This window comes from Lampetra fluviatilis, chromosome 4, assembly GCF_964198595.1.
Source record: "Lampetra fluviatilis chromosome 4, kcLamFluv1.1, whole genome shotgun sequence".
Classification (NCBI taxonomy): Eukaryota; Metazoa; Chordata; class Hyperoartia; order Petromyzontiformes; family Petromyzontidae; genus Lampetra; species Lampetra fluviatilis.
The window spans coordinates 5,014,429-5,042,103 of NC_136278.1; the positions used below are offsets into that span (position 1 = coordinate 5,014,429).

General features: G+C 41.9%; 1 protein-coding gene across 1 annotated transcript in view; it reads right to left on the reverse strand.

Moving 5' to 3' along the window:
• Positions 1–22,081, reverse strand: part of LOC144931506 (dedicator of cytokinesis protein 1-like) — a 211,717-nt gene extending 189,636 nt beyond the window's left edge. Inside the window, exons 1-17 of the mRNA XM_078855434.1 lie at positions 21,930–22,081; positions 17,111–17,194; positions 16,723–16,763; positions 16,382–16,437; positions 14,658–14,754; positions 14,364–14,512; positions 12,339–12,471; positions 11,238–11,395; positions 10,201–10,282; positions 8,865–8,997; positions 8,023–8,098; positions 7,360–7,439; positions 6,403–6,528; positions 5,159–5,286; positions 3,793–3,891; positions 2,700–2,772; positions 2,486–2,589 (exon numbers count right to left, since the gene is read on the reverse strand). Coding sequence (XP_078711560.1) covers positions 2,486–2,589; positions 2,700–2,772; positions 3,793–3,891; positions 5,159–5,286; positions 6,403–6,528; positions 7,360–7,439; positions 8,023–8,098; positions 8,865–8,997; positions 10,201–10,282; positions 11,238–11,395; positions 12,339–12,471; positions 14,364–14,512; positions 14,658–14,754; positions 16,382–16,437; positions 16,723–16,763; positions 17,111–17,194; positions 21,930–21,972 — 1,662 coding nt within the window. The 5' untranslated portion in view covers positions 21,973–22,081. The remainder of the gene's footprint in view (positions 1–2,485; positions 2,590–2,699; positions 2,773–3,792; positions 3,892–5,158; positions 5,287–6,402; positions 6,529–7,359; positions 7,440–8,022; positions 8,099–8,864; positions 8,998–10,200; positions 10,283–11,237; positions 11,396–12,338; positions 12,472–14,363; positions 14,513–14,657; positions 14,755–16,381; positions 16,438–16,722; positions 16,764–17,110; positions 17,195–21,929) is intronic.
• Between the last annotated feature and the right edge of the window lie 5,594 nt (positions 22,082–27,675).

Here is a 27,675-nt window from a genome sequence, read left to right on the forward strand (position 1 = left end):
CCCCCCCCCCCCTCAATTACCTTCATGTGATCAAGCAGCATCAATAAATTCCTTCCAGAACTTCCTTAATCAAGCTTTCACCTCTGACCATGTGCCCAATCAGCAATGTGTGCCCAATCGACACCTTCTCTGGATTGTTCAATCAGACTTCTCCTTTTTGCCCTTAGTCTTTCTCTCCGTCCAAATTGTTTTCTCCACTCGACGCCATTCCCAGGTCCCAAGACTTTCCAGTCTCGTTAAGCCTTTCTTACAGTCCAGGTTTCAAGTGCATACATCCAAGTGTATGTGGGAAATGAAATAGATCTGCTTGAAAGCTAAAGTGGTGCACAAATAGTAAAAACTCACGACATTCATCAATAACATTGCTGAATCAGCACCTATTATATTTGTTTCCTTTTAAGGCAGTGTAATTGACAAAAGTGCTGAGATGTTTTGTTATCTGTGCATGGTGGCTGGGACACTGCCCCTGATCGTTTCGAGTTAATAAGCGCAATTGTTCACGAAAGTAAAAGGGGTGTCGTTGCCGCAGAATGGTTTACTTGCTGCACTACAGACCTGCATTTTTGATTCGCACGCTCGGCTAACATCAGTAGCGAGCGATATCTGAACTGGTCCTTGGCACCTCTCCTGCACCAACCCGCCTTGACGAGCGTGGGGAAGTATGATCAAATATTCCGAACAACCAACATTGCGTGGGGATGTATGTGGAACTTCGTTCACACCGTACATAGCCGACCATGCTAATATGAGGTGTCAATTGACAAAGGACTGATAATAATACGTATTATTAGAATAGCAACGATTTAACTATATATATGTATGACTCAATTATTATTTATGTTCGTGATTATGTTTTCAGACCCTGCTCCAATGCAATCGCCATTGTCCACACTGCCGCTGTTTTATTCAGCACGCTATGTTCACGTATTCTGAATGCATAAACAATTGCATGGATGTATAAGTGTACCAAGCTTGATGTGACATTAAACTGCTCCTGTTAACATTCCAGCTCACCGGCTTGGGTATATGAACATACATAATGCTACACGATACTCACAGAGTGTGTCCACTCATGTAGGGGCATTGTGCACATGTAACCCACATTTCGATTTAAAGCTTTCGTGACTGCAGGGATTCATCTTCTTGGTTCTTTCGGTAAAGTCACGTAGAAGGGAAATAATAAAATAATAAAAATTAAACATAATAAAATATCTTCTTGGTTCTTTCGGTAAAGTCACGTAGAAGGGAAGTAATAAAATAATAAAAATAAAACATAATAAAATATTTTCTTTTAATTATTTTATTACTTCCCTTCTACGTGACTTTACCGAAAGAACCAAAAAGATGAATCCCTGCAGTCACGAAAGATTTTAATCAAAAAGTAGGTATGTTTTTTCATAATACCATAATGAGCTAGCTTATCGATAGTAATGGAATGAATAAGCTACAAATGGTGTAACTATTGAATGTGCTGGTCAGTCACACGGCTCGTGTTGCACAAAATTGGTTTCCAGAAGAATAAATATGGAAAATAACACATGGAACTACATTTTATAATATACTCAAACTATATTAGTGCAATAACTTTGGGGACAAAAGTGAAACTTTATATTATCATAGAAAGCCAGTCTGCAAAATGGTTTATTTTGATTAGCATAGGGACCGGAATATGTATAATCTTATTCTCTGGATTATAAGATGCAGAACATCTTGTCAATTGGAGAATATGGTACACGAATATGCTGTACCTTCAATTATAGTGTGGTGGCTGATATTGTGGTGGATGTTGTTGTGGTGTCATCTATTGTTGTGGATGCTATTGTGGTGGTTGCTATTGTGGTGGATGTTGTTGTGATGGCTGCTATTGTGGTGGCTGCTATTGTGGTGGATGTTGTTGTGATGGCTGCTATTGTGGTGGCTGTTATTGTTGTGGTTGCTATTGTTGTGGCTGCTGTTGTGGTGGTTGTTATTGTGGTGGCTGCTGTTGTGGTGGTTGTTATTGTGGTGGCTGCTATTGTTGTGGCTGCTGTTGTGGTGGTTGTTATTGTGGTGGCTGCTATTGTGGTGGCTGCTATTGTGGTGGTTGCTATTGTTGTGGGTGCTATTGTGGTGGTTGCTATTGTGGTGGTTGCTATTGTGGTGGATGTTATTGTTGTGGATGCTATTGTGGTGGTTGCTATTGTGGTGGTTGCTATTGTGGTGGCTGCTGTTGTGGTGGTTGTTATTGCGGTGGTTGCTATTGTGATGGTTGCTATTGTGGTGGTTGCTATTGTGATGGTTGGTATTGTGGTGGATGTTATTGTTGTGGATGCTAAAAATAAAAAATAAAATAATTCTCACGATGGGAAGACCTGTTCTTCACCTGAGGACGTCTGCTTGCGTTGTGGCCGAAACGTCGTGAGAATAATTTTATTCTTATTATTTTATTATTTCCCTTCTATGTGACTTTACCGACAAAACCAAGAAGATGTAACCCACAGTTTACCTTGTAGATGAAGAGATCGTGATTTCCATCTTGAAGTGTAGTCCCATCAGGCCGCATCAGTTTGACAAAACACATGGCAAAGTTTTTTTCACTCCTGTCTTTTGCTGTTGGTGTACGAGGACAGACAGAGATGCAATGTCCAGCAGATGTGAAACGTTTAATTTACCTACGTTAAACTCCAATTCATCCGAGTCGTGTGTAAGACAGCACTTACAGTCCTGGGACGAGCGGTGACGGAATGTGAATCTCAAGTGGCTTCTGTAAACGTCTTCGATTGGAACGGCGACCTGGCGAACAATCGGCAACAATTCATTTTCATTTTTCTCTCAATCTGCGTCGTGATTATTTATATTTGGAACAGATCATGTCAAATCGGATCATTCGCAATTCGGTGTTTGTGCTATTATCATAGTGCCAGGCTCTCCCGGGTGCACTTTGTTTAATAAACACAGTCTGCAGTATTTTCACAACAGGCAGCGATGTTTCAATGTGGTTTTACCCAATATGGATAATTCTTATTTTATATTCATATAGAGTGCTTTAGCGCCAGGCGCTTTACACATTTTAAAAGCGGAAACCAAAATCGAGTGATGGATATGGCAACGGCCGTGGATTGAGTGACCATACCAGAGGTCACGTGGGGGTCACAAAAGAGCTACAGGGGAGGGACAGAAAGGAGTGGAGGGATGAGGGAAAGAAAGAGGAAGGGAATGGATAGTTTTCAGTTGGACCGTGACACATGATGTTGAACGTCCATGCGGTGCGTAATTGTTTGGTTCATACAAATGCAGCGTTAACCATGCACGTACGCGTGTACGTTGAACTTCTTTCACACCGTACGTAGCACCGCGGCGGCCGCTGGGCTCAAACCGGAAAACTCGGCAACAAGCGGAAAGCGCACTGCCGCTCGGCCACATCACCGACCGTAGTGATTTTAGAAGTGGGTTATAATAACGCTAGAAACATTGAACGTGCAAATATTATGCACTTGCAACTGTTTTTACCCACGGCACACCACAGGATGTAACGCATGGAAAAGGAAGGAAAGAGAAAAGGGAAGAGAGGATGGGAAATATGAGGAATTTGATGGAAAATGAATGGAACAACGCGGGAAGCACATGGTCAGCATGAGGAAAGGGGGTTAGAGGCTACACTAGGGCCTCGACGCTGCATGGAGAAGCGTCTGTTTTCACAGGAGGCAGGGATAGGGGAGGAATTCAGAGTGGGGGTGACCACACAGAAGTCACGTGACTTATGGAAGGCTTGAGCTGATTTAGATATATACAGAAAACACTCATTCTTCCTACCTTGACAGTCTCAAACCACTTGGGTTGCTTCACTTGGTAATATACAATTGACTTGTATTCTGTAATGGGCTGATCACCAGCACCAATCCAAATAACGTTCTAAATATGAGAATACATGGAAAAAATGCAAATATTTACATTAATTACCTTTGATAGCAAATGTGGAAATATTCAAAACGTAGCTTTCTGCTTATTGATGAGACGAATTAATTACAGCATAATCATGTACTACTGTACACTGTAGGTAACACAAATATGGTGGCCTGAGACCACAATGCACTTATTCAGGAAATGCTGATGGTTATTCCGTAATGCACAAAGGCTGGGCGCTTTTTGTGTATGGTTTGATTTATTTTTTTCAAGTTGATACGTATAAACCCAAAAACTTTATTATGAATAATATTGATCGCGAAAGCCTACGTGTTAAACTGACGTATAAATTAGATTTGTTTATCTTCATATTCGCTTTCACGAACCACGAACAAACATCTTCCACAGCCGGTCTCCGACGCATGGGGAGATTTACAAAAGGATTATTTTTCTCATGAGACAAATTGGAATAAATTGGCCAAAACAAGACCAATACACACGAGCACACTGTTTTGATGCAAGCAACACATTATTAGATTATACGTGTGGGGGAGGGGAGGCAAAGGGCAACTTCTCATACAAGCACACTACTTTGTGTATATGCACAGATGTTCTTGCTCCTAAGCATGGCCGAATTTATATTTTGTAGGCCCCTGGTTTACAGGTACTGTAAAGCCCCCGGTAATATTTTCAAAAGGAAATCAAAGTTAAAGAAACATAAAATGTATTTTTACAAGGCTGACAACAAATAAAATTCAGCATTCACAAGTGAAATAATTTTTCACTTCATCTCTGGAGGTCCCCTCCAGCGGGCAGAGGCTCCTGGGCTGCAAGCCCCGAAAGCCCCCGTGCCTTAATCTGTCCCTGCTCCCAAGGGATGTGCTTATATGCCCAAGTTCTGCTGTGTATATATGCAGGGTGCTTCAAAAACAAATGTTAACACTTCTGAGAATTTGCAACAACACCACAAGAAATGTGCCTCCGGGCTCTGGAGACCACCTGCAGAAGATTTCAGGTACGTGTTGACAATTATGGTGAACAAGTGGAGACTCTTTGACTTTTTGAAGCTATTAACATACATGTGTTATCATTCTACAGTGTATTATCCGTTATTTTTCCATTAGAAACGAAAGTCCGACGTAAGTGTCAACATTTTTTTGAAGCACGGTGTGTGTGCGCATATATATTTTTTAAAAACGAGGTGCACTTATCAAAAAAAATAATCTGCATCTTATTAAAATGTAAGAAAAAAAATTGCGGGCATGTTAACACTCACTTCCAGGACTTTTCCAGTGTCATCGCACACGACCATCGTAACCTCCACATTCTTCTGTGTGGTTTTGCTGGAACCCTTATCGAACTCTCCCTGAACGAGCGTGATGTACACATCATTCCTCACGTCGCCTGGAGGTAAAAAATAGCAAAGATGGGCACAGGAACACTCGTTTGTTTCGTCCTTTTAAAAGCAGTAGCTCTGCAAATGGTACCGGTGTTCAATATGTATGCAAAACGGCTCGAGAAAAAAAATGGCATGGATGATACATTAATGGTTATGGAAACCAGGAGCAAACAGAACAAATGAAGCAGGATAAGCACCCAGTGTAGATAAGAACATATTATCAACATCCACTCCACGGTGATGTAGTGTGTATTCATATTTGCATTACGTACAACACTGGATTATTAATGCTGTGTGCTTAAAAGTTCTTGTCTACATCGTCTTAGCTAGATGTATTGTAAATAATTATACAATGGGAGAACAGCCAGAAAGTGATAAGACCTTGGTGCCGACATTAATTTCTGGTTGCAAAAGAGTTCTTACCATATCACCATAACACTGAAGGTATATTTGCCCAATATACTCTATACATGAATGATTATAAGAAGCACCAGGAAGGAAGAAGCACCTATAACACGTGCTCGGTGTCACACATTTCCACCATAAAACACCCCCCCAATCTTTAATTAAAATTCATGGAGGGCGGGAGGGTGTCAGGTGCATCTTATAATACATAGCATACGGTATTGTTTTAACATTAGGGAAACATGAGGGACAATTAATAGACTATAATTAATCAGGTGGTCGTGCGTGCCTGTAATCCAGCACTGTGGAAAGCGGCAAAGGTTGGTGGATCACACAAGTGTCGCGAAACTCCCTTCCCGTGCCCATCGAAGAACCATATCCTGGCTCGCCAGCAGATGGCAGTACTGCAGAAGGTCTAATCACCGTCTGTTTCGATCTGTATGAGGATAAAGTGTTGCGGCCTCGCCGGTGTGGGTTTTCCTCCGGGTGCTCCGGTTTCCTGCCACTTGTATGACAAACACTCGTCACTTATTGGCTGAAAACATCTTAAAATAAAATCCCCAATGCAGGACCCTCCTGAAAAAAGAGTCCTACAACTCAGTGTGGCTCTCCTGAATACCTTTCTTTATTATTATTATTATTGTGTGTTAAGAACGTGGGAGTTTGTTTTTACTTCTTTCTACAAGTACTGCACAAAAGCCGAGCTGAAGACAAACCGGGCATGATGATCTCAGGAAATCCCATCTTGCGAGCGATGGCCGTGGAACGATCGATCAGGTGAGGAAAATCTTTCTTCACCTGTTTGATGTCCCCATTCAGCATCTTCATGGACACCCAGAGTCCTTGTTGGAAGTTTTACACAATGCTACATTATTTACGCTTCATTGGACACATTAATAATTCACGTTGCTCTCATGTGACTCACCTCTCTCATAACTCGATAACTGTTAAAAATAAAATGCATTTTGAAATATGTTGCGGGTGCAAGCGCTGAAGGAGCAGCCCTGCAATTGCTTGCTCCCAACATGCTGCGGGCTCACAGCATTAGGAAGAGCTCTAGAGAGCCATTCCAGCGGGTATTTGGCCTACTCTTCCATGCTGGCCAGCCATATTAGAAGACGTGGGAGTACCCACACTTTACTCCCACCACACATGTGACCTTCCAATAAATCAACTCGTGCTGTTCCAATGTTCATACTGCGACGGGGACAGAGGTGGGGGGGATTGGGATTTAAGAAACCTGCCCCATTGTTTCAACTACCACGCCGGGAAATTGAATCTAACAGCTGACCTCTGGATTGCAAGTCCAGCAAGCTCATAGGTGGAGTTTGACTTATATATTTGGGGGTTGGGGGGCGGGGGTTCGCTTTGTCCCTCACATTAGGTATCGTGGGGTGCATATAAATAATTTAATTTGTATCTTAATTGTAAACTACTGAAAATAAATGAATAAAGATGTCCAGTTTGTGAGGGACATTGCCCTCCCGTGCCCCCCCCCCCCCCCCATCCTGCAAACTTTGCCCACGAGAGTGATAACTATTGACACCACATCAGCATTCCCTTACACATGTTAAATATACAATGGCTGCAAAATGAAATAGCTTTACTGTATAGCACAGTCATCATAATACAAACTTTAACAATCAAGTGCCACGCTGTACAGAAAGCCTTACCTAGGCCTTTGGCATTCACTTCTTTGCCAGAAATGGCCTTGTTGATGATGTTTTGAAGAAAGTCATTTTCCGCAGTCACCCTGGTTTAAATAAATGAAGAAATACATAAAAATCACGTAATACAACTTTAATACACATGTCTCCGATTATGTAATAATAATTGACACTGTGGGGTAAAAGCCTACCCCATGTCATGATGTGATTAATAATACAACAATGCACAAGTCTTTGTCAGTCCACAAGTCTACACTGTGTTCCTCTTGGGGTTTGTTTGACCATGATGCACCGTGCTGGTCAACGCGGGTTGACGAACGGAGAGCCCTGGGACCGCTTCAGATATATCACTCGCTACTAACGTTAGCCGTGGCCGAGAATCCAACTCAGGTCGGCGGGGATCATAGCGCAGTCTGCCAACTACCGCGCCACCGTGCAACTGACATCACGAGAAGCACAGATTAGTCCGTGAGAATAAAGGTCACCTAAATATAGATCTAAAGTAAAGCTCATCTGTCTCGTGCGGTTGTCTGAAGAGAGTGGAGTCGCATTGCCTGCGAGTAACGGTTCCCTCCTGCAATTTGCCCAGCGGGAGACCAAAGCAGGCATGCGTCCTCCAATTAAGTTTCATGCCAGGCAAATCGCGAGCAACCTTTTCATCATACGTACTGGTGGAATGGAAAGAAGTGCTGCTTATCTTCATCAGTCTCAACGTTCCCCTTTACTATGTCTGTAATGTCCATCACTGCGTAACACAAACGAGAAAAGAACAACTATGAATGAGTAAACGAGCATATTAACTAGGGTTGCCAAGGTATCGTTTTTTCATGGTACGATGTAATACAATATTAAATGTAACGATATGATAAAATCTTGATTTGAAGCTTTCGTGACTGCAGGAATCCATATTCTTTGGTTCTTTCAGTAAAGTCACATAGGTAGGAAAAGAAAATAAAATTTGTATTTTTATTACATTTTTCTCACTACGTGACTTTAACAAATATGATAAAATATAATAATTACAAGATCAGTTTCTGATAACTAATTTTGTATGAATTCCTTGCTTAAAACACACAGTATTCAACTCAATATAACCCACCAGTAAGTCTGCTAATAATTGTAACATTACAACCTGCACGCTTATAATGTACATGCTCTGGTAAGCAGCATGCATTAATGTATCTGAAATATATTTAGAAAGCACTCATTTAATGGGTCTCAGCTATTTTCTTGAAATGTATTATTGTATACTTTATTTTTGTTCCACAAATATTTTGTCAGGCAGATAAAAACATGTATAAACGGTAAACAGTGATAATCACAAAATAGCAACATTTTTCAAAATGGATATACAGTATTCCATTATCGTGAAATTGTAATCGTACAATGTATTGTAGCATCTTCATATCGCGCGAACCATAATGTGGGAATTTGGATAAAAATAAACATATGAATTATGTTATTTAGAAAATATATGAATAACAAAAAAGCGTGCGTGTTATTTGTCTTGCCAGCCACTCCAAACGGCCGGCGCAGTCCGATGGTACACTTTTTGTTATTGTCCTTGAGATCCATGCAGCCGTTCCTCACGATCTGACAAACCAGGTACATCTTCTCGATTGCCAGGTCCTTGCCTCCAAGGTCCTAGGTGAGGTATACGTTTCACAGGCAAGATGTTAAATACGAAAAGTGTATGTTAGGGATTTCTACGTGACCTACGAGTCATGTGACCGTATAACACAGGCTAACAGGCATGGCTACTGACAGCTATGATGACAATTGCGAGAGCATGCAATGATTCACAACTTTTGGTTTAAAGCTTTCGTGACTGCAGGGATTCATATTCTTGGTTCTTTCGGTAAAGTCACGTAGAAGGGAAACAATAAAATGTAAAACAATAAAATTCTCACGACGTTTCATCATCATGCTTGTGTTGCAATCGTGATGATGCTTGCTTGTGTTGCAATCGAAACGTCGTGAGAATTTTATTGTTTTACATTTTATTATTTTATTGTTTCCCTTCTACGTGACTTTACTGAAAGAACCAAGAATATGATTCACAACTTCTTTAAAATGTTATGATTTGTCAGTCATGATTAGAGTTTATTGGTAATGTCTGTCTCATTTGTGATGTCTCATTTCTTCTGCCTCTCACATTTGAGCGTTCTGTGTAATTTCCACCATACATTTGTATTATCTGTCGCATCTCATTTGTACCATCTTTGTCGCTTGTACGATCTTTCTTAACTATTCTGTCTGTCCCATTTATTCCAACAATTTAGCCTCGTGAAGAAGAAAACATCTCACATATGGAAGTATGTTGAACTTCTTTCGCACTGTACGTAGCCAACCGGGGGAAGGACAACAAACTAAATACAAAAATCAGTTCCAAAGAAATTCGTTTTCAATCTCGATTTAAAAGTGTGCAGTTTCAGCGGCTTCCGTTTTCATCGATTTAAAATGAAGCAAATGCTTATATGCACGTACAAAGGCATTTTCAATCGGTGAGTCTTTACGTGCCAAGCAACTGACAGGTCCAATGTGTTTGCCTCAGAATAGGCAGGACACCTTCACATTTTAAGGACAATGAATTGTCACGTGATGATAAAGTGCCCAGGGTGGTGGTAGCACTCACAGAGTGGTCAGCGCACTCCACTAAGAATCCAGTGTTAGGTTCCTGGTAATGACTTACGTAAAACAGATTTTTGTGTTCAGTTTGTTTATTAGCACGGTTGGCTACGTACGGTGAAAAAAAAGTTCAGCATCCATACATACAGAGGCGGTCACGATGAATGAAATGCAGCCGGTGTCGTTTTATCCGACACGTGCGTCATGGACCCGACCTACCGTGAACACAACCCGCGTGTTGTGCAGCAACTCCACTTCTTTTGGCAGGCCTTGTTTGCCCCACCGGACCATGTAATTCTCACTGAGGCAGGATTAAGAAGAAGAATATTAACATAGTCATCAGAATTTATTTTTATTTTATAAAAAAAAAGGCATGGTAAAAGTAAATCTGCTCATGCAAAAAAAACCTCAGCCGTTTTCTTACTTTTTAAAAGAAATGCCTGATGTTTGCATTTTCCTTTGTCACGAAGCATGAACGATTTCCTGATTTATTTATTATTTTCACTCTTAAAAAAACGTTTACTCCCGGAGCTTTACAACATAAACTATATCTACACTGGATAATTTGTGTTTGTAACAATAGTGACAAAAAAGGAGCATGCTTTATAAGCAATAAGTTGCACCCCAAAATCTCTAAGTGCATGCCCTGTAATATATAATTAAAGCTTACGATTTTTTTCGTGAATACTTATGCTTAAAATAATATCAATTATAACTACAACTGTGCCCATATCCACATCACTAATAACACAGTGTAACATTTTTTTTTCCTGTGTAGTAAGTGTATTTTCGAATTGCTTATGCCTTAAAAGTACAGAAAATGGCTATTATTCCCCACAAACTTTGCTTTTGTGACCAGGACAGTGATATTTTGAAATTTACCTATTTTCAATGAGAAAACGGGTGAATTTGTGTCTTTTCGTTCACATAATGTCAGAAAAAACAACATGAATCAAAATTAACAACCCCCACTAACCAGCGTGGTGAAGTACAGTCAACCCATCTCCGTGACCAACACACCTAAACCATGGACCCCAGTATGACAATGACTCACACTCAAATTTCGTACTTGTACGACTTTTAAGTGGGCACTATGTTTTAAGATTCAACTACATTTCAGTCACAAAAATCATTTCAGTCTCATCAAATGTCACTTTCTTTTCGGCACCAATTTCCACCAACCTCAGTTCAGAGAGGTACAGGACAGACAGTGCACTCCACTGCATAGCGCCTGTTATCAAAGGAAAGGGGAATACCTCAGAAATCGATTTTCTTTGGGATCGTACAGAGCCATTAACACCTCGGCCTCTTCCCTAATCCGGTAGACGAAGTTCTTCAGCACGACAAACAGGCTGTACGAGTGAGTGGCGGAGAAATGCGTCCACTTTGTCATCTCGCTGTTGTGTTTCTTAGACTGCAACAGAGAATTAAAAAAATCAGGATTTGCGTTTGTTAGGCGCTTACTTTTAAATGCTCCAGCATCTCAAATACCCTCACATCTCATTGAATTGCAACCATTCCTATACTCAGCTGTCGTTTGCTTTCTCTCATTTTAAATCCTTTATATTAAGTTCACTTGCTTGCTTGCTTAGGACCGTGCAAATCTTTCGGTCGTTTTTTAACCCACTTCCCGTGATCCAATCGAGCTGACATTTTCCACACAGACTCGTTGTGCGTGACAATTAATGTTCGTGAAAAAAAAAATTTCCAAAATTTTACACTTTTTAGGACAAAAATATTATATTTAATTACCAACTGCTTAATGCTGCCAGGCAATCATCTGACCCATAGGTGGCAGCCATCTCAAGCCAGAGGACGAGAGGACTCTAGCCGCCACGCATATAAAGCATTTATAGTGAAAAATTTTGTTTTTACAGGTTATACTTGTTAGCCTTACGGACTGGCTATTGAGAGCTGCCCTTCTATGACGGAAAGTGACGAAGCACCACCCTGCAATTGGCCATCAGTCTGTCAGTAGTGGGGCGATATGGACTATTGTTTATTCATATTAAATCATTTGCAAAATAATATTCCAATATCGACAAATTTGGAGCATGACACCGGCACAAATTGCCTACTGAATTTTTTTATACGTATATATAACGACCACCATGAAGCAGACAATGATTATTTCATGTTTGCAATACCCACAGTATTAACCAGTGTGGCCTGTGGCTTGGACCGCGAAATTCTGCAACAAGGTGCCAAACGCGCTACTGCTTGGCCATGTCAACCACCACCAACGAGAAGAGACACGGATTTAGACAAACGACATAATGGTGCCGCTTAAACGCTCAACATCATACATGCTGGCTGCTTGTTCGAGCACCCTCATCTGGGCCAGCACCACATCTCACCTTCTCCTGTATCTGCTCCTCCACCAGGGCAGTCGCTGCTTTGTGCGCACGGAACAGGCTGATTGTGCTGTTCTGATCAGGGTCCAGCATATTTCCGTTCACGTCACGAACAACAAGATCCAGCCCCAGTGTCCTAGCAGCCATCACAATAGCAACCACCACAATAGCCTCCACAACAATAACATCCACCACAACAGCAGCCACAACAATAGCATCCACCACAATAACAACCACCACAACAGCATTCACCACAATAGCCTCCACCACAATAGCCTCCACCACAATAGCAACCACCACAATAGCAGCCACCACAATAGCAGCCACCACAATAACAACCACCACAATAGCATCCACAACAATAACATCCACCACAATACCAACCATCACAATAGCAACCACCACAATAGCAACCATCACAATAGCAACCACCGCAATAACAACCACCACAACAGCAGCCACCACAATAGCAACCACCACAATAGCAACCACCACAATAGCATCCACAACAATAACATCCACCACAATAGCAACCACCACAATAGCAACCACCACAATAGCACCCACAACAATAGCAACCACCACAATAGCAGCCACCACAATAGCAGCCACCACAATAACAACCACCACAACAGCAGCCACAACAATAGCAGCCACCACAATAACAACCACCACAACAGCAGCCACCACAATAACAACCACCACAACAGCAGCCACAACAATAGCAACCACAACAATAACAGCCACCACAATAGCAGCCATCACAACAACATCCACCACAATAGCAGCCACCACAATAGCAGCCATCACAACAACATCCACCACAATAGCAACCACCACAATAGCATCCACAACAATAGATGACACCACAACAACATCCACCACAATATCAGCCACCACACTATAATTGAAGGTACAGCATATTCGTGTACCATATTCTCCAATTGACAAGATGTTCTGCATCTTATAATCCAGAGAATAAGATTATACATATTCCGGTCCCTATGCTAATCAAAATAAACCATTTTGCAGACTGGCTTTCTATGATAATATAAAGTTTCACTTTTGTCCCCAAAGTTATTGCACTAATATAGTTTGAGTATATTATAAAATGTAGTTCCATGTGTTATTTTCCATATGTATTCTTCTGGAAACCAATTTTGTGCAACACGAGCCGTGTGACTGACCAGCACATTCAATAGTTACACCATTTGTAGCTTATTCATTCCATTACTATCGATAAGCTAGCTCATTATGGTATTATGAAAAAACATACCTACTTTTTGATTAAAATCTTTCGTGACTGCAGGGATTCATATTCTTGGTTCTTTCGGTAAAGTCACGTAGAAGGGAAACAATCACATAATAAAAATATAAAACAATCATCATCAGTCTGATGATTGCTTGTGTTGCAGTTGAAACGTCGTGATAATTTTATTGTTTTATGTTTTTATTATTTTATTGTTTCCCTTCTACGTGACTTTACCGAAAGACCCAATAATATAACATACCTACTATTAACTAGGAATTCATTGAATATCACGTTTTTACCCTTAAATTGCTGACAAATTTGAATGCAAAGCTCAATCTTAAATTTGATTGCATTTTTTTCACAAAACTACGGAGTCTATCTCTAATTTCCTCTGTCACTCTCAATCTTAGTCCTCTGTCCCCACTGTCTCTGTGTGTCTCTTTCTGTATTCCTCTGTCATTCTGTCTCTTTGTGTCTATCCCCCCGTATCAATGTGCCACTCCCTGTCTCACCGTGTCTCTCCCTCTGTATAATTTCGTCTCTCCATGTCTCTGTCTATTCCTCTGTCCATCTGTGCATTTCTCCCTGTTGCTCTCCATCTGTCTCTTTGCCCCACCTTGCCCCCACCGCAGTCCATCGTAACCAACGGTGCTCAAAATATTCAGCTTCACTTTCATTATTTCTTGCCTCAATTTGAACCGAATGTGAAAAAGCTGCTTTCGGTCTAACTCAAAGGGGAAGTGAGTATGTGGTGCATCCCAACGGTTGCCCCATACTTATTGCCGTAGTCCATGCAGGCAGTGGCTTTCTGCTTGAGGTCCGCAAGTTCGTCTTTGGGTAGTGTCCCTGATAGAATCTGCAGACGCCATTCCAGGAGCTCGCGCATCATAGCTCGCATGGTCTTCAGCATCTTCTGATCGTTGTTCTTAAGTGGGACAAGGCAGCGGTGTCAATTCGACTTACAACAAAGTGTGCCAATTATCGCAAACACTATGCAATATCAAGCCACGATGAGTGACACTAAATGCTTTGGCACTGTTATTAAAGGCAATTTACGCCGGCAATCTCACCAGGTAGAGCTGACGACAGATGCCGGCCCATTCTCGCACAGTACTTGTGATCTCCTGCACCAGCGGGTTTTCTTTCGGTGTTACAATTTCCAGTGGCCTAATATTGCAACATGGGATGGAACGGTGGCAAATTGGTTAGCGCGCTACGCCAATAACCCGGTGATCTGAATTCAACCTGGTGATCCGGAGTAAATATTTTCCAATGTCTACTGAAGTACACAGGGATGGAATATCAGTGCACTACAAACCCAGTGAGCCGAGTTTTATTCTTGGCCATGGCTAACATTGGTGGCGAGTGATGCCCGGACTGATCTTAGCCCGTCCACCTTCACCAACATGCTCTGACCAGCGTGATGAGGCATGGTCAAAAAGACTCCCCGTGAGTGACATGAGGAAGCCTTTGTCCAGCAGTGGATTGACAGAAGGCTGTGCATTATCTTAATAACATTATAAAACTAAGAGAGCACTCAGGGGAATCAAATAAGCACATGACCTCCTGCATTGCATCGGCACGTATATAATGGGCCGTCAAATATTATTGCAAAATAATTTAAGAGACAGATGATTGTAGTTCACACATGATCCTCTTACAGGAGTATTATTGCATTAGCTCATGTGCTACGGTTTAACTTTAGAGATATGCAACAATATAACTACAGCATTCTAATGATAATCTAGGGCACTGGTCTTCATTAAAAAGTAACAGCGGCACAGCAGGGATTACGCGCATACATGTGGTTTTTGCATATTTACGCAATTTTAAAAAACAATTACATGCCCGCGTTTTTTTTTTACTGCTGGAGATTACTCCAGAGGAGAATGCAAGCCAATTTGATATTGATATTTATAATTAAAAACTCGTTCGATGAGGCTCAGTTCCCACCAATATGTTACCGACAGATCTCTCTTTGGAATCGCATACAGTGTATGCGGGGCACCTGCTAAGTGTTAATTGTCAAGGCCACGTGCGATGAATTTAGAGTAATGAATCTACATAACGGGAAGGGACACCCGTCAGCCCCACACTGGGAAGGAAGACAATGATACCTATGCGCAGGTGGCTTTCACTTCCTTACAATTTATAATTAAAGTTAAAGGCAACAGCCCTGCAATGGCTTGCTCATGCCACTGCTGGCAGAAGGGCCCTCAGTGAGCGAGAGGCCTAGAGGGCCCCTTTAGAGTGTACTTAGACCCACATTTTGATGCTGGCCAGATGTCATTGAAGAGGAGCGAGTACCCACATTTTACCCCGCCACACACGGATTAATGAGACTTTCCCATTGTTTCAACTGCCGTGGGAGAATTTTTGAAGCAGTGGGATATCATCTTCTTGGTTATTTCGGTAAAGTCACGTAGAAGGGAAAGAACCAAGAAGATGAATCCCTGCAGTCACGAAAGCTTTAAATCGAAATTCAGTGGGATATCCATTGCGAGTCTATTGCGTGATAACCATTTCACCATTGCATAATTTCACAACTGTCATACTTAAATAAAATGGATACTGGATATGCGACACAAGCCTTTAGATAAATTACCGTATATCCACAAACCTGTTTGGAATGTGCTGCCATTTCCATTTAAGATGTCAAAATAACTTCACTATTTAAAAATGAATGAGCCCTGCCATGGCATGAATGCACATCTCATAAGAGATACAAAAAAAAGTAACAATGAGGTTGCATGTTACAGTTGGAGCTTTATGGACCATACACTCTTACACGTACCCCGGATTTTTCACCACAGCCTCCTTCAGCAATATGTATGACGCTGGGAATATTCCCTGGAACGCAGAAGAAATTCAGTAGAATAGGCAATTAAAATTCCTTCATTTTGCATGCCAGTACCGCAGCATGAGTTTCAGTGGAAACGGTTCTGCATTAATAGTCAATAAGCACTCTTATATAATAAAAACATGTTGTTAAAATGCTGGAGTCATTACTGTTTATGTTGTCTCGTTTCTGTATGACAATTCTTTAAGTACAATGGTTTACTTAATGGGTTACCGCTTTTAAAATACACGAGTTATGGAAATGTTATTCTATACGTTCGTAAACTGCAGACATACCTTGCAAATACGACTTTTCAAGCAGTATCCTCTATACCAGCCTGTGATACAAAAACAAACATGAAAGTCATTGAAGGCTTAAATAGAAAACGATAAAACAAGAGGGCAATAAACAAACACAATATTACAATGTTCTAAAAAGCATTCACCAACATTTATCAATCATAAGAATAGGCGTGTGGATAAATAGGAGTTTATATGTGCCCGACAGGTATCACGTATAGTCGGAGTCACGGATAAGTGTTGCAGAATTGCAGGAGGTCGAATGTACGTGGATATTTGTCCAAAGCCGTCAATTTCCCAAGAGTCATTGAAACGTACATTCGAGAATATTCAGCATTGAAAATATGAAGACATACAATATTTATTTTAAAAAGGCGTTGCATACCTTCAAAGCATTCATAGATGTGCACAGCATCTCCAACAAACAATGGAAGCTGATGCTGTCCTTTAGAGGTGAAATTGAAAATTGCTGCAAAAAAAAAACACATTTTCTGGGTAAATCACAATGCATGGCCTGCTTATTAACACACGCGTGGTGGACTGATGGACAGAACCCCGCAGAAATTGTACCAAGATAAAAAAAAATAACTTTCTATGTTGGCCGATGATTAAAAGATGGCGATACAGTCCTATCATGATATAATGATCAGGCAAATCGGCACAGAAGCTGATTTGCCAATTTAGTTTTTCCATTCCCCTGCCTTTCCATTCCTCTGCCTCTGTCCACTCGGCAGTAAAAACTGGGTTCATCATAGTTCGTCGATTGGCAGGCAGCACGCCATGGGATAAAATGCAGTTACTCCCACCTCTTACAAGATGTTCCTCATCACTGTGCTAAAGTAGGTCAAACTAAACTTTCGAGGGGTTTCGCTCGAGCTCCCTCTAGTGGATGCCCTTCTCAGTAGCAGCGGTGTGAGCACGACATTTCAGGGTGGCACTTGTTTTTATTGAAAAGAAATGGAGCAAGTTGCACAGTGGTCAAGGGCACTGCGCTATCAAACTGGGGACCTGAGTTTGATACAGGGCCACAATTAACACTCGTGACAAGTGATATATAAAATAATTCTGGCCCTTCCCTTTACCAACCTGCACTGACCAATTCTAGATTTGAAGCTTTCGTGACTGCAAGGTTTCATATTCTTAGGTTTTTTTTCGGTAAAGTCACGTAGGTAAAACATTTAAATTAAAATTAATAAAAGTAAAATAAAAAATAAAAATAAAATTTTGTTATAAAAATAATAATAAAAAATTCAAATCACGACGTTTCGGAGGCAACACAAGCTTCCGTCTTCAGGTGGAGCCGTCACAGCACGACAGCTGTAACGGTTCCACCTGAAGACGGAGGCTTGTGTTGCCTCCGAAACGTCGTGATTTTTATTTAAATTTTTATTTTTTATTTTACTTTTGGTAATTTTAATTTTAATGTTTTACCTACGTGACTTTACCGAAAAAACCTAAGCATATGCACTGACCAACTTTGTTTACATATGGGCAAAAATAACTCTCACGATTGAAAGGCATGGGCAGACGTTTATCCAGCAGTGGATCCAGAAAAAGCCATTCATTAAATATATATATATCCATATATATTTAATGAATGTTTAAGTCTAAAACGCAACTTTACTTACTTACCTACATCATAAAATAGTGTAACCATATAAACTATTGTACGTATATAAAGTACTGCAAAAACAGGACTGAATATTGGAAATCTATGCTGTAGAAATCATAACTTAAGATTCCCACTTGGAGTGAGATAGATGAATTGAACATGTCTCCGATGACTTGTTCAGAGTGAGGTCTTTGGCTATTCTTGGCTTCCAGCATTTGTCCCACAAATTTATCCAGCCCAGCTCGAATGTGGGCATATTGTATCCCCAGAGTGATTTATCTATTAGTCTGAAATTGGGAATATGAGATTCGATTGGACACAAAAACATGTCCCCGTGGGTATGCTGGACACAGGACTATGTTTCATACCCTTGCTCACTGCTTATTTGAGAACTATTGAAACCCCAAAAAGTAATTTTCTGTAATTATATCATTTTTAAAGAAATTTTATATTTTTTATTTACAAAGGTTTAGCAATTGTAACCAAAAAAATATTGTTTTATTATTTTACTACTTTCAATTTGTATTCGTGAAGGACATTATTGAGGAATTAGCATTATCACTACCACATATATATGTGAGGTGTATATATATTGTTTACGTCAGAACTTTTAAAACAACAGTTAATTTTGGCTGAAATTAGTTAACTTTTGTTTTTAAATCAGAATTTAAATTTTTCTAATGTTGTTTGAAATTGTGTAATTTGGAGGATCTATGGGTTTAATATAAGTTTCCAGGTCTTCGTGGCTATAAATCAGTTTCACTCCATCCTGACTCATTAATAACGGGGACATTAGCTGAGTGATAAATTACGCGGGTCAGATGCGATAGTCCGGACCGGCTGGACACGCCTAAATGCGTTTTCAAAATCATCAAGACTGCCACGGGAAATTCCAATTTCCTTCTGAGAATCTGCCACCTAAATGGCCTGATGTGCCATATTAACCATTACAACGATCCACAACAATTGTTTCAGAATTGATTGCCTTCGTGGCTGCTTGGACCCGAGGTCACCTTCCATTGATTCACATCCCCCCTTCTAAACTCACTGGACGATCTCACGACCATGGGGGCAGCCAAAGGCTCTTGCGGCACACGCCACATGCTCATAAATATGCCGGGCAATATTGTCTTCCCAGTGAGAAAAAAGAATGTTCACCTCACCTCCATGCTCAATGTTTTCAACATTTCTTATTTATGAAGTCGGAGACAACGGCGAGCATGAATGTGTAAATTCCTCTAAACTGTACAACTACACAAACACATGGCTTCCAAAAACACCTGCCGATGGCTCAGTGCAAATATTTATAAGAACGGTGCAGCATCTTGTTTTAAACAAAACTAAAATCTGTCTCGTTTAAACGTAGCATCTTAAATCTATTTGTAACATAAGGTAAAGCTAAAAGGTGGTCTTCTTCTTCGTCAAATGGCTGATGTTGAGTTAGAGCAAAAACTAGAATTTTAAAAGCTGTAAAATTTTACAGTTTACAGTTGTAAATTTATACCCAAAAGGTGGTAAAGGCGCAACCCTGCAAGTTCTCCTTCACATGCCACGTTTGGCGGCAGGAGCCTGTACCTGAAGGAGCTCTAAAAGTGCCCCTCGAGAGAGAGAATTTGGCTTTTTATTCATTGCTGGCCAGACGTCTTGGAAGAGAAAACACAATATAGTGTGCTAAGTGTGAGACTGTGTCTCAAAGGTCACCTGACCGGAACGTAAAACTACATGTTGCGACTTGTCTACACGATACGTTTACTCATTGCACGCTTGGAAAAGGAAGTTACCGAAAAGCAAGCTTCGGCTGGTTGTGTAAACCCTCGCAGCCACCAGCACACAGAAATAAGGAAACACACAGCGCAGTGTGTGGTGAATTCACGTTTCCACCATATGGTGAGCACACTTCCCCTTTTATATGCCTGGCTCTGTCGGATAAGAGATTACTGTGCTAAGCCATTTTATATATACAGTATATATAAAACCTCTAACACTGTCTAAAAACACGAGCAGTTCTGGCCTGACATCTAGATGATTGGTTTGTGTTTGACAGCTTTGCTGTCCAAACAATTGACAAATTATTTTCCACGGCATTGTCACATGTTTTTTGAACATTTATATTTGTATTGTAATTTAAGCTGCAGGGGAAGCGCATGTGACAACAACATTGCCGTTTCCAATGGCCCATAGAAGATATGGATTTTGTAATCGCATTCCACACTGTGTGTGCACGTAGAGAATGTTTTTTTTTTCCGGGTGTAAACCCGTGTTTGCTATTTATCATTTGTGAGGAAGAATTCCGGTGTTATAGTTGCAATTTATTTTCAACGACATTTTAAGTAGTTTTGGAAATACATTAACATTTGCTCTTCCGTCCCTTTTTTCCTCCCCTAAACCCACTAAACATTACTCAGGCGATTTTTGAGGAATGCGGCGACATCTGTTAACAAGGCAAACCGTTATTGATTAATGTTATAAGCCCTGTCCTCCATTGCATTCATCACCACCGTCGTCGGCAAGCTTGGGCAAGTTTTGGCTCTTGGCGCATCAATTAGCACGGCAAAAGGGTGTACAGACAGAATCTTAAATTCAACCGCTGGAGGTGGCTGGGTTGTCGTGCGTCCAATTCCTATTTCTAGCCCGTAGATTCATCTACGTGCATCGAAAGTGACAAATTGCACCACATTATCCCATCGGTATAAAAATATAAAGGCGCGGCCCTGCAATGCCTTTTCACGCGACACTGCTGGCGGAAGGAGTCTCCACTCGCAGGGAGCTTTGGGATAGTTTGACCCCTCGTGTTTCACGTTGGGCAGACGTCTTGAAGAGGTGGGAATATCCACACTTCACCCCACCACGCGTGACTTGGTGATCGTCTAACTGTTGTGAACCCATTTTTATACAGGAAACCGCTGGGTGGGCAGAGGCGGTCATAACGGGAATTTAACTGCCGCGCCGGGAAATAAAATTGGTGACCTCTCTCTGAATTGCGAGTCCAGTCCGCTGTAACCAACGCAGCATCTCTCATAATGTGCGCCAAAGTTAACGTGAGAGACCTTGTCACCGTCACGGCTGACACGCATGCGGGTGTGTTCAAGCCAATGTTCAAATACTGCAGCAAATAAAATAAAAACTGACAGGCAGTCAATTAATTACGCCTGCCCAATTACACTATTTTCCAGGAAACTCGAGCAAGAACATAATGATTATACATGAATCGAGCTTCTATCTGGTTAAATAAATGACACAGAGTTGCAGTAGATATGTATAAATCGACATACGTACAGGCAATGTTAAGACGACAGCAACGTATATTGATTTTTTACGCCGTAGCATTAACAAATTTCATGACATCACAAACTCGCGTCTAACATCTGCTTAAATCAATAATGCGCTGGCAGTGTTATTTTAGAAGTTTCGTACAAGTATCTGCAACAAAACAAGCAGAGAAACAGCTGCGTGAAAGTGAAATATTCACGTTAAATACCGCTTCGTGATGAATTAACATAGACACGCAACACACAGAAAAAAAATACATAAGAGCCACCATGCAAATAAGACACACAAATGTCCACTTTAACCAAAGTTCAACTTCACTCACCGACGCCGTATTTTTCTTTGACCGTAGGTGTCCATTGGTCCATTACGCGTGGCTCTACTTCTTAAGCCTTCTGAGTTTATTTTGGCAATGTTCTGGTGTGGATTGGTGACTTCTCTGGCTTGCCCCGTTGGTCTATTTCGCCATTGCCAACGCTGTGTGACCGCCCACGTTAAAGTGACGGAAACTGCGCACAATGCCACCACTTATATATCTCGGGTAGCCCAGTGCCTCGTCGGTTAAATTCGGCAGAAGTTGTTTCGTTTGCTCACTCTTCTTGTCTATACGGACATAACACGCACACAAGAGTATCGGACATAGGTTCATTGTTATTCCATTAGCTCCATTGAATTATTTCCATGTTCGTATCGTGTACTGTGATAGTTTTTTTTATATTGTTGTTTGTAACTAGAGAGAAGACGGAAACTTTACGTGCGTACGAAGTCCATACGTGGTTACAAACATATCAGCAGTAACCTTACAACGTTGTTGCTATTCTGTTTTAGGGTTGGACCAGAACAAGAAACATTCCCACCTTTGCCGCTTGTCTGTTGGCTGTTCGTCTGAGCTCAAGTCAAGCATTATCCTTCACGGATGTGCTTCGCAGATTGACAAAGTGACGGGGGCTAACAAACGCCGTTGTGCCGAAGATGACATTCGGCGGCCTTGGCTTCGTAGTCTTTCACATTACACCCAACAGGGGGCGACTTCATACCAACAACAACACCACTCAGCTTTTAGTCATTCGCCAACTCTTTAAAGCCAGTGGCTGTGTTCACGTACGAGTGTATGTGCAGGGAAGGTGTTTTTTTTTGTGTCACTCCACTGCTGGATGAATGCGTCCACCCGCGACGTGTCGGTCGTTTGGATTGTTTGACCATACTTCACCACTCTTGTCATTGCCGCTCGGTGGGGGGGGGGGGCAGATCAACTTCACTGCCCCTCTGCACTGCCCTCTACTGCACCTTCCGTTTGTGTTTGGTGCTCATCCAAATCAAGCGCTATCCAGGCTCAGACCTGCTTAGCTTAAGAGATACGAAAATATCGGGCTCATTCCTCATATTTCGATTTAAAGCTTTCGTGACTGCAGGGATTCATATTATTGGTTCTTTCGGTAAAGTCACGTAGAAGGGAAATAATAAAATAATAATAATAAAATGACAATACAATTCTCACGACGTTTCGATTGCAACACAAGCAATCGTCATCAGGTGTGAAAACCACAGCAAGAATTTTTTTGAGAAAAAAACCCGGCACTTAAAAAAAAAAATTATTGCTGTGGTTTTCACACCTGATGATGATTGATTGTGTTGCAATTGAAACGTCGTGAACATTTTATTGTTTAATTTATTATTATTTTATTATTTCCCTTCTACGTGACTTTACCGAGAGAACCAAGAATATCATTCCTCATAGTTTGGTCATAGGCTGTTTTTGTGTACCGTATCCCTAATTGTCGTATTCCGCCGGATTATAATTTCAAAGTCATAATTAATCCGATTGTCACAATACAGCCTATGGACTGCAGTATCAATATTATGTTGGTAAGTGTGGACAGGGCTTAATTTGCCACGGGGCCTACCAGCCCCCCAATAATCACGAGCTGCAGAAAAGCGACGTGGTTGGGGGGGGGGGGCTGTGGTATTTTCCGTAACTCAGCCCCGGACAGCTCCGTCTGAAATTACCCCCCAAGAGTGTTGGAGCACGGTTTCAATGTTCCGCACATTGTGGATTTGGTTGATGGTATTTTGAGTGCCACCACTTGGCGGCAGTCTCTGCTAAGTTGCGTGAACGTTTGCGTGGCAATGTGTTCGGCCGTTTCGTTATCGTGTTCATTTGTTCGGCGTATGGTAAACAAGGCAGTTTGCAGGGTTTGGTGAATAAACACGTGGCAAGAGTGGATGTTATTGATCAGGCTTGCGGTCAAGAGCGCGACTTGTTTTTACAAAGTGCGAGAAGTGGGGGAGAAATGGATGTGTAGTAACAGAAGTATGGAGAAGGCTCTTACGAGGCAGGGCTTGATTCAGATTTCAATTACCCTCTTCATTCCGTTGTAATTACAATTCCATTGCAATCCCTGATAACTGTTCATATTACCGGGTTTTCATGAAGTCTAAAATGTCCAATATATATGAAAAGATGTGAAGCAAATGTTTTAATTTCGATAATATATTTTAATAGAAATAAAAAATTACATTTGGTGGTTCCCAGTATCGCGTCTGCACATGTAAAGTACAACATAAGTATTTCTTACTTACTTTTTTACGGTAAAATGTTACAATTTTACACTAAATTATTTAAGGTGGGAAGCAGTAAAACCATTGACTGGAGTTTGATTGGTGGCCAAGGCTGACACCAGTGGTGATCGATATCTGAACATATCCTGCCGCCCCCGCCTCGCCTCCAGTAATCAACATGGACCAGCATGGTGAAGTATGGTCAAACGACCCCCTTGATAGACATACAATGGAGAGGGTTTCATCCGGCAGTAGAGTGGCAACGGGCTGTAGATTATTGAATGAAGATTATTACTACAATGATCCTCTCAAGAAATCCGAACTGGTCCTGGGTCACCCCCTCCACACCTTCACCGATCTGCACCAATGAACGCGATGAAGTCCGGTCAAGCAACCCTCATGAGCAACATGTTTCCACAGTGTGCTGACAACACACTGAGAAAAAGTGAAACTTTTACTTGCGTGTGCTGATGTGACAATGGTAAATGCAAAGATTGCATCGTTGCATACATAGTATTTCAACCGAACCTTTTTTGATAATTCACTTTCAATTGATAGCTGTAACATTACGTGTGTTGATTTCTATCCAACATCGTTACGTAATATAACATAGCATGCGATTCTTTGTTTAACGTGTGCATGTTTTTTTATGAATGCTTAGGGGCAAAAATAAGTTTGTGGAGCTGACACTCGCATTTCTGGAGGGACTGGCTCAAAGCAAGGTGTTTTTTTCCCGATTTGCAGCACATACTTAAAGAAAAACACTTGTTAGATCCCTTAAGCGTTTTTTTTCCATGCAAAATCTCATGGGGTTTAGGTATGGAGTGCCCCTCATCCAGCAGTGGATAAACAAAAGGGCTCGCCACGCAAAGCGTGTTGCGGCTCAACGTGTCACCATTATCATCAGCCATCTCCTGTGATCCACAATCTACCCAGCACATGCACGCGCGCTGATTCTATCGCTCCTTCTCCACTTGGATGTGTTCCATGCCTTGGCTGCCTCAATGTCAAGCCCAAGCCCACTTACTCCCCTTAACAGTTTGAATTATGTCTTTCACCTGCATATGTTCTCTCGTCCATGAGTTCCTCTTTCTGTCTCTCAAGGAAGCATTTCTCCATGCTTCTTTGGAGTCTTTTTAGTTTTTGTTCCATTTATTATCGACCACATTTATGTACCATACGTCAGAGCGGGTAGTATACATTGATTAAAACTATATATTTTTAAGCGCATTGGCCGCACATGTACATGTATAAAAGTTCATGACCAACTTTTCATAATGCAAATTAAGTATTGTTTAATCCAGCAAGTAGTTAACTTTGACAGTGCACAACATGCTACATTTATAATTTTACGTAAAAAACAATCTTGGCATACATCATGCATCTAATGACCCGAATGCAGTGCTTATACGTTCTGCATGGATTGGTGACGTTTGCATGTGAATATAGGATGGCTTTAGAGTGTAACAATCCTTAACAACAAATTCCCCAACCGTTCTCTAGCCAACTAACGTAATTGCTTAGTGCTCATGAGCATTTGTCACGGCTACTCATGCGCTCCCAGAAATGTGGCCATTCGGTTGTTAGCCAGGTCGTTAACAGGCACGCTAAATAACACAATTGTTTACAACATGATCACATTTTGGAATTGTCCAACAATTGTTTGGCTTATGTTTTCATTTTGTGTTACGCTCGTGACCAAATTCACCCGGAATAAGCGCTCAATCTCATCAAATCTTAGAAGTTGAGCCCGGATAGTGCTTGGATGGTTCATCCACTGATGGCGAAAAGCAGGTGCTATCAGCTGCGGCATGACTTCGTTGCGGGCAGCAGAGGGCGGTGAGCCAAAAACCACCCCGCTGTACTGTACTCCACTTCCACCGTCTATGTTCCCCGCCTACACCAATCCCCACTGACCAGCGTGGCGAAGTATGTTCAAATAACCCCCGCGACCCGTTGTGAGGATGCCCTCATCTAGCAGGGGAATGACAAAAGAGAATGGCTTTACATGTACACGTACATATGGGTTAATAATATGGGTTTTGTTTGTATTATCGCAGGCTCGGCACAGGGCTGCAAGTGCTGCCGTACACCGTGAGCTGGAACATTTTCTCGTTGTGTTTGTTGATGGAGAGATAGACGCTCTCTCCAGGCCAGGGGGTGTCAAACTCAGTCGGACAGCGGGGCCGCTTTGGATTCAAATGCACTTCCGAGTGGGCATATATATTGTTGGGGCCTTCGAAAATGAGAAGCATGACAATTCCGGAAGGAATTTACCGATTCAAAATCTGAAAGCGCGGGAAAAGAGAGTTAATTTTTACGTGAGTTGTGGCAGGGCGCGCACCAAATCTCCCTTCTTCAATTTCAAATTCAAGTAACACAAATTAAACACGTGGCGGGCCGGAGGAAGGGGCTTGAGGGGCCGGGTCGGGCCCACGTGCACTACGTTTGATACAACTGCTCCACGGACAGCTGTATAGCACGCGTGGCCGGCAGGTATTGGCATATTGAGTAAGGGTTACCAAGCAGAGGTCGCAAACGGGTTTTGATTCCTTACCCGTACCCGTACCCGGCCGCACCAGGGTCGCAAACGTGTACCCGTACCCTACCCGTACCTGGCCGGGTATCGGGTAGGGTACGAGTATCGGGTACCCGATTGCGACCTCTGGGATGAAGCCATGTTGCAGGCGCGGGTGGGTTGATTCTAGGAACTTGAATTGTGAGAAGAGACAAGATGTTGGGAAATGAGTGACAAACAGTTACTCACCAGTGACTCACGGCCTACCCGTACCCGGCCGCACCAGGGTCGCAAACGGGTACCCGTACCCGTACCCGGCCGGGTACGGGTAGCCGGGTATCGGGTAGGGTACGGGTATCGGGTACCCGGTTGCGACCTCTGTTACCAAGCCACTTCATGCGAACTTGCGGTACGTGGCAGACCCCCCGCATGCTCTAGGCACCGCACCATGCCAAGGTCTCGGATGTAAATAATGCATAGATGTGAGCACATCCTGCAAATTGCCAACATGTGTCAGCGGGAGATGCAGCCTCCTATTGGAATGCAATTGCAGCTCCATGGGCTTTGTCTTGCAGACGTGTCGGAACAGGCACGGCAACCAGGCAGACACCTTCGTTTTACAGTTCTAAAGCATTACTCCCTGCTCAGTCCGTCTGCTCAATGGGTGCTTGGTGGTGGCTTTAGTTGGAGACAGCATATGTTTTTTTGGCATTCTGTTTTTAATCTCAATTGCAGGAATTACAATTATGACGCTGTCTACCTCGGCGTATAACTTAAGGTGTGCGTTTCGAATGGTATTAATCAATGTGTGGCCACAGTCTTTAGTTATGTGATGGCAATTTCAACCGGCGATCTCCTTTCCTCGACAATCATATAAATAACCAATAATAATTAAAAAAAATAACCTCACAGTACTTCGTCAATCCACTGCCATATCGGTCGTGGGGTTACTTTACCTTAATTCAGCATGCTGGTCAGTGCGAGTCGGTGAAGG